This window comes from Electrona antarctica (assembly GCF_951216825.1).
Source record: "Electrona antarctica genome assembly, chromosome: 20".
Taxonomy (NCBI): Eukaryota; Metazoa; Chordata; class Actinopteri; order Myctophiformes; family Myctophidae; genus Electrona; species Electrona antarctica.
In genome coordinates, this window is record NC_136801.1 from 34,577,372 (window position 1) to 34,591,746 (window position 14,375).

Sequence of the window (14,375 nt, forward strand, 5' to 3'; positions counted from 1 at the left end):
TGTGTAGCAGAAATGGAACGTGTATTTTTTTTTAAAAACAATATGTCCGTGAACAGAAATGTCAAGCAGAAGGCTGCTTCTTTTCACAACTTTGGCAGCGATAGGACGTCTGGTAGTTAGTTCGTCGGACATGTGGTATATAACAAAAAATCACACCCGTGTGAAGTAAGTGGTGCAACTCCGTGTGGGGGTCCCTGGGGGGGGGGGAGTTCCAGACCCACAGGAACGCACCCAGGGTGCCGGGCCGGCCCGTTTCCGGCGAGCCGCCCCGCGTCCGAAACGGTTGAGAAATGACAGTTACCGTGTGGGGGTCCCTCTACTGTACTGTACTGTACTGTCACTGTACTGTACTGGCACACCCAAAATCACCATATATACAGTTAATATGTGCTTGTGTGTGTTTGTGTGTGTGTTCGGTTGCGCACAGTTGGTGAAAAACAACCATGCTGTTTTCGTGCTCAGACGCACCCACCCACCCACCCAGCCACACACATAGTCACTTAAGGAAGTGGTTGCACCACTTTAAAAACAAAACAAATCGACCCATTGTGAATGCCCCATGTAGCTGCAAGGCTGCATGCATGTGTTATGGTACTACAATGAGAGGAGAGCTAATGAGAGGAGAGCTAATGAGAGGAGAGCTTGCTTATACAACAAACGCACACAGACACAACATAACACGTGTCTGTTTTACTGCGGGTGGGGCTTAGAGCAACTCCAGCATTGGTTGGTAATGTTCATGTCATTTTAAAAATGCCTTTTATAGTTATTTCTTATTCAAAATAACTGGTGGAAATAACTGGTGGAGGGAACAATAATGACGTGGGGGGGGGGTACATGTGTGTTGTCTCATCAACATGTGGAGTTTCTCCTAAATATACTTTATTTGTGTGTGTGTGTGTGTGTGTGTGCGTGTGCGTGCGTGTGTGTGTGCGCCAGCAGACAAGGCTGTGGAGGTTTCTGCTTCAGAAATTGAACTGCCAAAAGGTAGCTCTCGTGCACACAGCTGTTCATTATTAGCATGTGTGAGCTGGTGTGTATCAGCATGCCTTTGTATGTTAGCATACCGTGTGTGTGTGTGTGTGTGCGTGCGTGTGTATTTGCAGAAAGTATAGTTAGTTTAACTTTCCTCTTTACGGCTTGCCTTTGAATTACCCTATTGGCCTGAATATAAGACTACGTTTTTTATCCAATGGAAATATCCTGATAAACTGGGTGGTATTATAATCGGGGACTACACTATTTGACATTCAATGGTCTTTTTCCACAAATGAGTCTTGGAAAAATGGGGGTCGTCTTATAATCCGAGTCGTCTTATATTCAGTATATAAATACAGCTAACATCAGATGTACAGTAGCTGACAAATAGACAACTGCTAAATCTACAGTTGATTTAGTCGACTAACATGTATTTTGGTGGGCCTTGATGCCATCGTTATGACACTTGCTGAAAATAGCAGATCTACAAGCTCACAACGCGTCGCACTGCGAGCTTGTAGATCTGCTATTTTTAGCATGCAACCAAGTGTAACATGACTCATACTGGATCTCTTGTCCACTAGTCCCTTCCTAACATTTTAGTCTAGTTGTTATTTGTCGACGAAATGTAGTCTTAGTTTTAGTCCTCAAAGCTCAGTTTTAATTTAGTTTCCATTTAGTTTTCGTTTTTCGAAAAAAGGTAGTCGACGAACATTTTTGGTCCTAGTTTTAGTCGACGAAATCAACACTGGTGCCGACAAATCGTGCGGGCAGTATGGCAGGGAGCCGATGGTAGGTGTGGCGCTCCACCTCAGCAAGACGCTACGTGTCTAGTGAGTTGTTACGGGGACAGACTCAAAGTCATGTCTTGGAACGGTGAGCCGCAGCCGCGCTCTGGAATCATTTGATGTGTTGATTTAACCCCCCCCAATCCAACCCTTTGATGCTGAGTGCCAAGCAGGGAGGCATTGGGTCCCATTTTTAGAGTCTTTGGTATGACCCGGCCGGGGATCGAACCCCCGACCTCCCAGTTTCAGGGCGGACAGTCTAACCACAAGGCCACTGTCTGGTCCCGCGTGTTAGCGGCTGATACCGACAATAAACCACTCCCCGCCTACATCTTCCTCCACTCCATTCAGACTCGTCGGAAATCAGTGTAACAAGAACGTTCCTTATCATCATTATTAGAATGGCCCAAAGTGATTAACATTTTGGCCACGCTTTGGCTATAATTTGAAGAGTTGAATTCCTAAGGAAACATACGATAATGGCTAAATTTTTTTTTTTTGTAACAACAGATGCTTGCGGACTGCACATTGTATTAACCATAAAACAATACTAAACACCTTTGCCGAAAGCCTTTTTAACCCCAAGAGCACCAAGACCCGACTAAACGACTCCCAAACAAACTTGTCCTCAATACCCGCCCCCCTCACCCCCCCTCCCAGACCAGCCAGCCAATCAGACCATGGGGCTGAAGCTGCGTTGGGCTCTGAGGGAGGAGCTGAGGACGGTCCACGAGAGGATGGAGGCCAAGCGCATCGCCAGGCTGGTGCTGGAGGAGGTGCGCGGCGTCCTGGACCGGGAGGAGCAGGAGAGGGAGGAGGCCTGGGCCCGCAAGACGGCCACGGCCATGCAGGAGGCCCAGGAGCACCTGAGAGAGGAGAGGAGGAGAGAGGACGAGGAGCGCCGCAGCAGGAGGGAGGAGGAAGAGCGGGAGAGGAAGGAGAGAGAGAGGGCCGAGGAGCGAGAGCGCCGCGAGAGGAAGGAGGTGGAGAGACTGCAGGCGAGGGAGAAGGCGGCGGGGGAGGAGAGGGAACGCGCAGAGGAGAGGGAGAGAGCGGAGAGAGAGAAGCGCCTGGAGAATGAGAGGCTGGAGGGAGAGAGACTGGAAAGGGAGAGAGTGGAGAGAGAGAGACTGGCCAAAGAGAGGGAGAGGCTGGAAAAAGAGAGACTGGAGAGAGAGAGACTGGAAAAAGAGAGACTAGAAAAAGAGAAACAAGAAAAAGAGAGACTAGCCAAAGAGAAGGGGAGACTGGAAAGAGAGAGACTAGAAAAAGAGAAACTAGAAAAGGAGAGACTAGCCAAAGAGAAGGAGAGACTGGAGAGAGAGAGACTAGAAAAAGAGAAACTAGAAAAGGAGAGACTAGCCAAAGAGAAGGAGAGACTGGAAAAAGAGAGACTAGAAAAAGAGAAACTAGAAAAAGAGAGACTAGCCAAAGAGAAGGAGAGACTGGAGAGAGAGAGACTAGAAAAAGAGAGACTAGCCAAAGAGAAGGAGAGACTGGAGAGAGAGAGACTAGAAAAAGAGAAACTAGAAAAGGAGAGACTAGCCAAAGAGAAGGAGAGACTGGAGAGAGAGAGACTAGAAAAAGAGAAACTAGAAAAGGAGAGACTAGCCAAAGAGAAGGAGAGACTGGAGAGAGAGAGACTAGAAAAAGAGAAACTAGAAAAAGAGAGACTAGCCAAAGAGAAAGAGAGACTGGAAAAGGAGAGACTGGAGAGAGAGAGGGCAGAGAAAGAAAGAGCGAGAGTGATCATGGAGGAAGAGAGACTGGAGCGAGAAAGGGAGAGGGAGAGAGCAGAGAAGGAGAGACTGGAGAGTGAGAGGCTAGCAAAAGAGAGACTGGAGAAAATAAGACTGGAAAAATTGCAGGCTGCTAAAGAGAGACTGGAGAGAGAGAGACTGGAGAAAATAAGACTGGAAAAATTGCAGGCTGCTAAAGAGAGACTGGAGAGAGAGAGACTGGAGAAGATACGACTGGAGAGAGAGAGACTAGAGAAGATACGACTGGAAATAGAGAGACTAGAGGCGGAACGAGCAGAGAAAGAGAGAGTGGAAAAGGTACAGGCTGCCAGAGAGAGACTGGCGCGAGAGAGACTAGAGAGAGTTGCCAAGGAGAGGGAGCGACTGGAGAGAGAGACACTGGACAAAGCGAGACTGGAGCGAGACCGCCTCCTCGCCAGGGAGAGAGAGAGAGTGTCCAGGGAGAAGGAAACGATGGAGAGAGAGAGACTAGAGACGGAGAGACTGGCGGGAGAACGAGCGGAGAAGGAGAGACTGGAGAGGATGAGACTGGCTAAAGTGCAGGCTGCTAGAGAGAGACTGGAGCGAGAGAGACTGGAGAGGCTGGTGAAGGAGGGACAGGAGGAGAGAGAGCGCGTGGCCAGAGAAAGGGAGAGAGTTGCCAGGGAGAGAATGGAGAGAGAGAAAGCAGCGAGGGCAGAGGGAGCGAAGGCGCCCGTCGGCCATCAACTCCAGGCGCAGAAGCTGCAATGACGCCGTCACGCACTGATGATGTCACTTAATCTGATCTGTTATTGTTGAGCCTTAAGGGGGGGGGGGGGGGGTATATGCTTCGATCCGACGTGAGAGCTTTGTTGGGACGGTTTTGGGACATAATAACTACAAAATCAACACAATATTAACAGCCCATAATTCTTATAGTTTTAATATTGCTCTATTAAAACGACACATTTTGGGCATTTTATGTGAATCAAACGATCACAGCGCGTGCGCGCACACACACGCGCACGCACGTGCGCACACACACACACACACACACACACACACACACACACTGTGTTTACAGATCTGATTATTCAGATATCTTGTGCATGGGCTTGTAAATCTATCATTCTTTCGTAGGTCTGTTTTGCAATACCGCCTGGGACGGCAGATGAGACATTTCAAGTCTTTATTATTTAAAAAATAATAATAATTCACTGAATGATATTATAGAGCAGTAGATTAGTGTGTTTAATGCACATCTTAAAGTATGGCAACGATCAATACAACTATATGTGTAACTTAAGAAGAATAAACCTCAGGATTACGCCAGTAGGAAACTTCACTCTTAAAGAAGATGTATGTAATAAAGATCTGCATTCCTTCGATTTTGTTACAGTATGACTTGACCCATTTTCAACCTATCTTCATATAAGTGGTCCTCACTAACGGTGGCGTGCACAGACATTTTGAGGGGCAGGTGCTCAAGTGAAAAGAGGGCACCTTGAGCGGCTTGTGGAACGGCCGGCCGCCTTAACCCATTTTGACCTGAGATCAGATTTTACGATATTTCAAAAATAGCCGACCTAGTGGCGCGCTACGAGCTTGTAGATCTGCTATTTTTCAATAGCTAAAGTATAACATAATGCTTAGTTAAAACACCAATGAAATGAAATGAAATGAAATCTATATTTACCCAGGGTATCTGGGCTAAGCTCAGGAACTTGTTTCCAGCCAGGCCCTGTTCATAGATACCTAGATACATAGATACCAAAAGGGGTTCCTGTCCAGAATGGGTTAATAGTGTGTGGAATTTCACATAATGTACACTGTACAAAATTAAAATGAACAAACTGTACAAAAAAAAACTTTCAAAAGGGCACTTTGCTGTTGCGGAGGGCAAAAGGGCAGGTGCTCTAGCACCACCTAGTGTCTTATCTGTGCACGCGCCTGCTCACTAATACTCTATATATTATAACGTGTCTCATAGGAGGGCTGCCTACTAGTGACATCATCAGTAGGCGGGCTTTGTCATTTAAAACAAGATTTCAAATGTTGTGCTTTATGTGTTATCAATGGCTTCTATTATAGCATGCTAAATTGTCTGGACTAGAAAGCCTGCAAAAGCCTAGATAGCAATAGATAGCAATAGCCTAGCTATAGCAGTGGTTCCCAAAGTGGGGTCCTTGAGAGAGTTCCAGGGGGTCCCCATCTAAATGATAATTAGGAACCAAATGGACCCTTATGGGTCTGTAACTCGGAGAGTGTACACTCTCAGAGTTAAATTAACTTTTGATTTTACAATATAAATTGGGGTCTCAGAGACCGGGGGCCCTTGAAATGAAAACAGTTGAAAATCACTGCTAGAGCCGTAAAAATCTTCTCTTATAGGGGTCCTTGGCATATATTTTCAAATAGGGGGTCCGCAGGCTAATGCGTACCGAGGACCCCCTCTAAAACCAGATGATGCATCTCAAGGGGCTATCCTTTAAATACATTTCAATAATAACTTGGTTTATGCCTATACATTAAAAAAAAGGTCCCTTTCAATGTACAGACCTGGGTTTTTGCTTTTATTTTTTTGATCCTAGCGTGTTCTTCTGGGTGCGTGCGTGCGTGCGTGCGCTAGGTATAAGACAATAGACAATGCCATGTCATGAACTCAAGTGTAGGGCTGGCCGGACAATTTTATCAAACATCAAAAACCGATATTTAGAGCCAATAACCCACTTAATCTTGCTCGTGTCTGTCTGCGCCTGCATTTCGCCAGCAGGATCAATAGTGGTCTTGTCTTATGTAGGGTCACTTTCTAACAAAGAAATGCCCTGTATGTACACACTTACTGTTGGGTGAGAAAACACTGTTCTGCACATTAACCCATTCTGACCTGAGGTCATATTCTAAAAATGTCTTCTACATCCTGACAGTTTTCTGAAAAAGCTATGTTTCTGTGTCAGTCGTTCTTTGATTTTTCAAAAATAGCAGACCTACAAGCTCGTAGCGTGCCACTCGGTGGCGCGCTATGAGCTTGTAGATCTGCTATTTTTCAATAGCTAAAGCATAGCATAATGCTAACACCAAAAGGGGTTCCCGCCCAAAATCTAGTCATCCGGGGAGGACCCACACTTTGAGGACCACTGCATAAAGGAACTGAATTGTAAATGTTATGAACTGCTGCCACCTACTGGCAACAACGATGGTGACGCCTCTATGATGCAAAGCAACATTTTATTGACGTCTCCTCTCTCTTAATAGGCTCCTCTGTCTTGTCTTTTTTGTAATATTTCATTCACCCTCCCTGTGTATGTGAGGACCCTGACCATAGGCTTGCTACAAAACGATAGAGGAGGGACACCACTTTGCAATGCAAAAAAAATTGTTTGAATGCCTTCAAAATGCTATTTTACACCTTTTTGAGTGGTGCAGCCACTCCAATGCACAGCAATGTGTGTCCCTGGCTGGCTGTTCGTCCGTCCGAGCACGGAAATAGCGTTTGTTGACCACCAAGTGTCACTGTTGTTGCGCAGCCTAACACACACAGACACACTCTCACACACACACACACACAGGCCAAGGAGGAGGGCTTGTACAGTACAGTACTACAGTACAGTACAGCACCACTCACGGGTCTGATTGTTTTTGTTGCCAAATGAACAAATGATTTGCTCAAAACATCACAGTTTATACTCAGCAAAGCTTTTCGAATATGATAACTCTTCCTCAGACAGCAAAGCCAAGGGTGTCCCACTCTTTGCATTGGTGTGGTTGACCTTAAAAACAGTCTCGTCCCAACCCGACCATTTGGTGTGGTTTGGGCTTCATGTTGCGTTCCTGGTTGCTGTTCCTTGGTGTTCCCTGTGAAGGTTAAAGGAGAATTCCATGCTAGAAGGCTTTCTTACCTTTATTTGTAGTTGTTACGTCCCCTCCAAAGAGGTCCAGATGTTATTTTGTGCGAAAGCGCATTATTGGCTATTTCCCCTACCATAAGCCCTCAATGAATTGAATTTCATTGAATCGAATGGGGCTGTGGTGTGTATATCCTCTCTTCATAATGTAAATTGTAAATAGTATCCCAAGCGGCACACTTTACTACTTATTTAGATGGAAATAAGCGAATTAGCACAAAAACCTAACCCCAATTGAGGGCTTATTATTATATTAGGGGAAATAGACAATAATGCACTTTTGCACAAAATAACACCTGGACCTCTTTGGTGGGGACGTAACAACTACAAATAAAGGTAAGAAAACCTCCTAGCATGGCATTTTTACGTTACCTTTCCGCCCTGCGAGGTGTGTGTACTCTAAGTTGTTAACTTGTTATTGCACTGAAGCTATTAGTAAAGACTACGTTTGTGTGCCACTATTCCGGGGTCTCGACTTCTCTCTCTGCATTCTTTGGGTCCTAACATATCCGAGTCGGTTCGTGACAAAGGGTTTGTTAATTTTCCTAAACAGATAGCTTTAACTGTCAAGCTATTGTACAGTATGGTCTCCCCATGTTGTTTTTACATTGGGTTTTGCCTCCTCCTCCTTGGGAACCAGAGGACTCTCCATTTATCAGGTTTGACAAATGGAATAGAACAGGTTTTTTAACAGAACCCAGACAATGGAACTGTACTGTATGTACACAATGGGAAATAAGAAGAAGAACACAATGTGTTCTTCTTCTTGGGCATTCACTTCTAGTCATTTTTACTAGTTGACTAGTTGCCTAGTTTACTAGTCGACTAGTTGTTTAACTACCTATTATGGGAAAAAAATAAAAAGTTTATTTTTTAATACATATTTGTACATTTGTACATTTTTTTTCTTTTTTTTGTATCAACTAGTCAACTAGTACCAACAAGGTCGACTAGTGGATTTACTAGTCGTTAAGTTGCTTAATGCCCTAGAACACATGAATTCAGTGTATATTTCCATTGTTGTGAAATCATGTCTCTGGAGTCTGGCTACAGCTGCTGTTGACAATGAATATAAACTACCAACATATACAATACAGTTCATCATTTCTCCCTTTAAAACACTTGCATGTAATCTAAACAAAAGCATCCTTTATACCTGGAGGGTCAATGAGTAGACCATAATATTACCAGAAACACATAAAGTGATAGCCCTGAATAACCATAACATGGTCTGTAACTCTGAGAGTATACTTTCATTACCGTAAGCAAGGAAATACCTTGTTTTGTTGTGCTTTGGGTCAATTTATTAATGAATGTATTAAGTAGCCGTGTAATAAGCGGGATAATTTATGGCTGAGAGTGGTCATTGTGTAAGGGATAATATCTGGCTAGGTGGTCATTGTCGGGAGATAATTCACCGACAGGGAGTTTAACCACCGAGGCGAAGCCTGTGTGTGTGTGTGTGTGTGTGTTTACATGGCTGTCATGTTGGAAACGGCAGTAAATCAAGCGGGGCAAAGCCGCACAGCTGGTGCTCAGAGGGTTTGATTAGGCAGAGGTCTGTTATACAGCGGAGTGGTCATTATGATAACTCACCGCTGAATTAAGCGATTGACCAATCGGAATCAAGCATTCAGCCAAGCCATGTAATAAGTATATGTAAAACACCCTGTCGGTCATTTATCTATCAACAATGACCACTCAGCCATACTTGCATAGTTCAACCTGGAGGAAAGATTGCGGTGTGATCTGAATGAAAATAAGTTAGAAAGAATAGAATCTCCTTGGGGTGTCGATGGGCATGAAGCCAGAAATATGAGGCCCATCCCACCACTACTGTACATACAGTAGGTAATGGAATACATACCTGTGTTGGTTTTTCATTGGTTTATCTTATCTGTCAACCAATCAGGTCTGAAGGAGAAGCCAGCTTCACAGAGAGACTACACAGAACAGACAGCAGGTGAGAGCACGCGCGTGCACGGCACGCACACACGCACACACACACACACACACACACACAGAGAGCACCATCTGTGCCTGTTACATAATTGGAGTAATTAAGGATTGTAGTGCCCCTAAGACTATTTTCAAAAAATTTAAAGAAATGTGACAAATTGGGGATGTTTTTGAAACATTTTAACCCTAGAACACTAAACACGGGTTCAAGATCGTTTGTTTGAATGAATGAATGAATGAATGAATGAATGGTTTATTTTGATCTATTCAGTTAGACAATTTCAAAACTTTTTTTCCCTTTTTTAAACACGATCGAAAAGGAATAGGCAGAAGCTTATAGCTTATGTATGCCTGTCCTTATTACATAAGAACGTAGAACATGTACAGGGTCTACAAAACAATCAACATTTGGACGAAAACATAAAAAACAAAGAATAAGACAACCACAAGAAAAAAGAACAAACAAAACAACAAAACAAACAAACTAAAAACGGCAAAAAAACCCCACTAACAGACAAAAGTATAAAGTTCATACTTGGATCCCTAATTGTTCCCATAAGTATAGAGCGTCGCAGTCCCGCCCCCTACCATGGACCAGGAAATGATTCTCCGTTCATTTTCCTCATAGACATTTCAGAAACTATTTATTTAAAGACGCTTACGCCGCGGTCAAAGCCAACTCGAGTCGTGACAAATCATGACAACAAACACAATTTTTTGGGCCGAACAAATAATTAGAAAGAAGAATAAAACGGCAGGTTACAACACTTTTTTTGTTGTTTTTCTTCTTTGTAATTATTTGTTTGTTTGTGTTGTCATGAGTTGTCACGACTCGAGTTGGCTTTGTCCGCGGCGTAACCGTCTTTAAATAAATACTTTAAGAAATGTCTATGGGAAAAATGCATTGGGTTTCATTTCCTGGTCCATGGTAGGGGGCGGGATTTCGACGCTCTATAGGACTTCTGAACAAGCAGGCTCCATCCCAGTTCTGTGCATAACATTTAATGTGATGCCTCTTGGAACTATGACTGGTAACCTTTTGTTAGCATTTGTTATGACTGCTTTGCACAAAACAAATTTCCGAAAGGGCAAATCTATCTATCTATCTTTCACCTAGACAATATGTTTTTGTAATTTGTATAATGTTGCTGATGTCTGAGGTGGGTGGGTCTTTCAGTACCTTCAGGATGCTCAGTGACATCATAGAAGGTATTTGACAGACCTCCTCAAGGACTACACCCCTGAGCGGAACCTGAGGTCTTCTGACATGGAACTCCTCACCATCCGTCACGCAAAAAGGCGGACCCTCGGCGATAGAGCCTTCTTTGTGGCAGCCCCTGCCCTCTGGAACTCTCTCCCCTTGGAGATTCGCCAGACTCCTACATTGGACTCTTTCAAGTCTGCACTGAAGAGACATTTGTTCACTTTGGCTTTTGGCAACTAGTTTGTTTGTTTTGCTTTTTGTTTTGTAAAGCGTCCTTGGGTTTCTTGAAAGGCGCTATATAAATCCAAGTTATTATTATTATTATTATTATTATTATTAGCGCGCCACTCGGTGGATCTGCTATTTTTCAATAGCTAAATTATAACATAATGTTTAAAACACCAAAAGGGGTTCCCGCCCAGAATGGGTTAACAACACAAATCTTGTGTGGGGGTCCCTGGCACAATATGTTATTAGATGGATCTGCTATTTTTCAATAGCTAAATTATAACATAATGTTTAAAACACAAAGGGGATCCCGCCCAGAATGGGTTAACAACACAAATCTTGTGTGGGGGTCCCTGGCACAATATGTTATTAGATGGCGCGGCCTGCAGCCAATTACATCTGGGGGTCCTTGACGTGAAAACGTGTGGAAGACCACTGACTCTAGAGCAGTTTTCACATTTGTTTATTAACCCGTTCATCTGGCGATGCCTCCACACCACAGGGACCAATCAGCATGCACCAGAGGCTCAAACAACCAAAGAAAATACGGCACAGCCGGATGGGGAGGGACTGACAGAAGCCACGCCCACTGAGGCTGCCACAGGTGGGTGGGTGCGTGTGTGTGTAGGAATTGTTCATGTACATTCCAATGTAAAGATTAATGTCTGTCTCTCTGTGTATTTATCTTTCTGTCTCTTGGTCTGCCTGTCTATAATATCTACATGCATGGATTCAAGTTCTCAGTTGCCATGGCTGATATTGATTGTATCAAAGATTAACCCATTTTGACCTGAGATCAGATTCTAAAAATGTCTTCTACATCCTGACAGTTTTCTGAAAAAGCTATGTTTCTATGTCAGTGGTTCTTCGATTTTTCAAAAATAGCAGACCTACAAGCTCGTAGCGCGCCACTCGGTGGCGCGCTATGAGCTTGTAGATCTGCTATTTTTCAATAGCTAAAGCATAACATAATGCTAACACCAAAAGGGGTTCCCGCCCAAAATGGATATCTCAAGTAGTCAAACTATCAATGGGATGTAGGCATCTTCCAGAAAACCCAAATGTCATCCGTATTTCAGAAAAGCAAAGTTTAAAGCCTTAATCTGTGATTTCGTTCCCTGCTAAGTTGCCTAAAGGGTCGATGGTCGGGGCGCCCGCTGGCCTAGCGGTCCAGGCGGATTCCACATATAGGCTCTGGCGTCGTGTGTTCGAGTCCCGTTCATGACGACCTTTGCTGCATGTCTCTCCCCCTCTCTCCCTCCCACTTTCCTGTCCATCTTCACTTCAACTATCAATGAAAGCAGAAAAGCCAAAAACAAATCTTAAAAAAAAGGCTTGATGGAGGACGGCCGGCGAACGTCACAAACGTAACATGTGGACATGCATATGGACCCTTCGCTAAACCCCACCCCAAAAGCTATTGTCCAATCAATGCCAATACAAATAGTTTAGCAACCGTCGCTAAGCTGGCATATTCTCTGGCAAGCTTCCGTCACCTCATAGCTGTCGATGTTATTTTGCATGGCTGTGTTGTTGAACGCATGCACAGCTTAATAACGTCGCGAGAGTTACATGACTCGCCTGCCCAGGCTGTTTCGTAAATCACAGATTGCCCTTTGGCCTAACAACATTTTCAGTTGTGAGATTTGTTTTTGTGCTTTATTCCCTGTCCCTGTCCCATTGCATGTCTGCACTGCCTGTCTCTCTGTGCGTCTGTCTGTCTGTCTGAATGTATGCTGACACCTGACTGACTCTACTGTCTGTCTGTCTGTCTGTCTGTCTGTCTGTCTGTCTGTCTGTCTGTCTGTCTGTCTGTCTGTCTGGTCTCCAGTCTATGGATCTGAGGACATAGAGTCTGCAATCCAAGGTTCGTCTGATCTTGGAAAGCATGTTGGCACGTTAGCATGTTAGCATGTTAGCACGTTAGCATGTTAGCACGTTAGCATGTTGGCACGTTAGCATGTTGGCACGTTAGCAAGCGGCATGTTCAAACACAATACCTTCCGACGGCAGGGAGGCATCTGCTTCAGACAGGCTTTCTAAGCTATAATTGGGAGAGTCGGTACACCTGGAGGTGTACCTCCAGGTGTACCTAGTCCTGAGCAAAAATGTTCTGAGACTTAATATTGTATCACCTCCCTTTATGAAGAAAGGTTTCTACCGGGCTTTGGCATGTGTCTGTTTAGCCTGTCTGTCTGTCTGTGACAACTGTGTCTGTCTGTCTGTCTGTCTGTCTGAACCTAACTAATACTTAATTTTGTGTGTGTGTGTGTGTGTGTGTGTGTGTGTGTGTGTGTGTGTGTGTGTGTGTGTGTGTGTGTGTGTGTGTGTGTGTGTGTGTGTGTGTGTGTGTGTGTGTGTGTGTGTGTGTGTGTGTGTGTGTGTGTGTGTGTGTGTGTGTGTCCAGCTGCCGTGCCTCTTCCCATGCCTGTTGAAGACAACTTCATCCCAGGTGAGACAGACGTGTTAATGAAATGCGATACAAGACAATGATGTGAAACGATCATCATTCCAATTAATTGTTTTTGCCAGGTGAAAACCTGCCATACAACAGCTCATTTTTGTTTTAGCGACCTAGTCATGATTGGATGCCCCTAAGCCAATGGGAGTCTGACCCCATAATCTGAAACGCCGCCTAAGCCAATGGAAATCTGACCCCATACTCTGAAACGCCGCCTAAGCCAATGGGAGTCTGACCCCATACTCTGAAACGCCGTCTAAGCCAATCAATCAAATCAATCAATCTTTATTCGTCACATACAGATTAAAAAAGTAGTATTTCTAAAATTCAGTGAAATGTATGTAGGTCAGCCCAGCAGATAGTGAGCAATAAAACAAGACAAGAGGACTAAAAACAAAAATAAAAAAATCTACCATTTAAAGCACTTCTACAACCACTGAACCACTTGTGTAGCCAATCACGTCTTAGCGACCTAGTGATGATTGGCTGCCTCCTAAGCCCTGACACGCCGCAACGCAAGAGTCTGCGCCCAGACTCTGCAACGCTGCAGCGCGGAGCGACTGACAACGGCGGCTAATGTTATGAGCTAACTGGAGAGCAGGACAGCCACAACGGCCGCGAGGTTGTGACAGAGACACATACCGTACATGTTAAAAAATATATATATGGGGGGACGACGACAAATGTAACCTGACTCCGCCAGATGGGGCAGCAGAGAGTACCTCCTGCTCCCATCTGGGAACTCTCAGGCAGACTTGATGCCCGGCCACAAAACGGCCTGGCCAATCAGCGGCAGCTAGAGGCGGGATCAAGGCAGCACTGTGTATGCAAGGGGGCAGGCAGACTTTCCAACGTTGAAGCTCTCCTCCCTAGTGGTAGGAGGAGGGACTACAGGCGGACCCGTGGATTCATGACCGGGAAACCCCGTGCAGCTGGGCTTTAACATTGAGCGCTCGGTTGCACTTCCGCATTTGACCACCAAAATTTGGTGGTCAAATGCGGAAGTAGACGTTCTGAGACGGTACTTCCGGCAGTCTTCCGGGTGCTTCAAAACACACTGAGCAACTTCCACTGACATGAATAGCGGAGGGGGCGGAGCTTCGCGCCAGTTCAGTCTCTATTATATATATA

At 44.8% G+C, this 14,375-nt stretch overlaps 2 protein-coding genes across 11 annotated transcripts in view; both read left to right on the forward strand.

The window, feature by feature from the left end:
- Positions 1–14,375, forward strand: part of mtmr6 (myotubularin related protein 6) — a 122,224-nt gene that overhangs the window by 95,594 nt on the left and 12,255 nt on the right. The gene's annotated exons all lie outside the window — the stretch shown is intronic.
- unm_hu7910 (un-named hu7910) overlaps positions 1–14,375 on the forward strand; it is a 69,734-nt gene that overhangs the window by 26,499 nt on the left and 28,860 nt on the right. For 5 of the 10 annotated variants that reach the window (XM_079490305.1, XM_079490299.1, XM_079490296.1 and 2 more), the window contains 2 exons: positions 940–987; positions 2,427–4,304. In XM_079490305.1, the coding sequence (XP_079346431.1) occupies positions 940–987; positions 2,427–4,258 (1,880 nt within the window). In that variant the 3' untranslated portion in view covers positions 4,259–4,304. Of the gene's footprint in view, positions 1–939; positions 988–2,426; positions 4,305–9,304; positions 9,356–11,285; positions 11,388–13,190; positions 13,236–14,375 lie in introns of those variants that run through there. The other 5 variants (XM_079490300.1, XM_079490302.1, XM_079490303.1 and 2 more) reach the window with 3 other exon arrangements.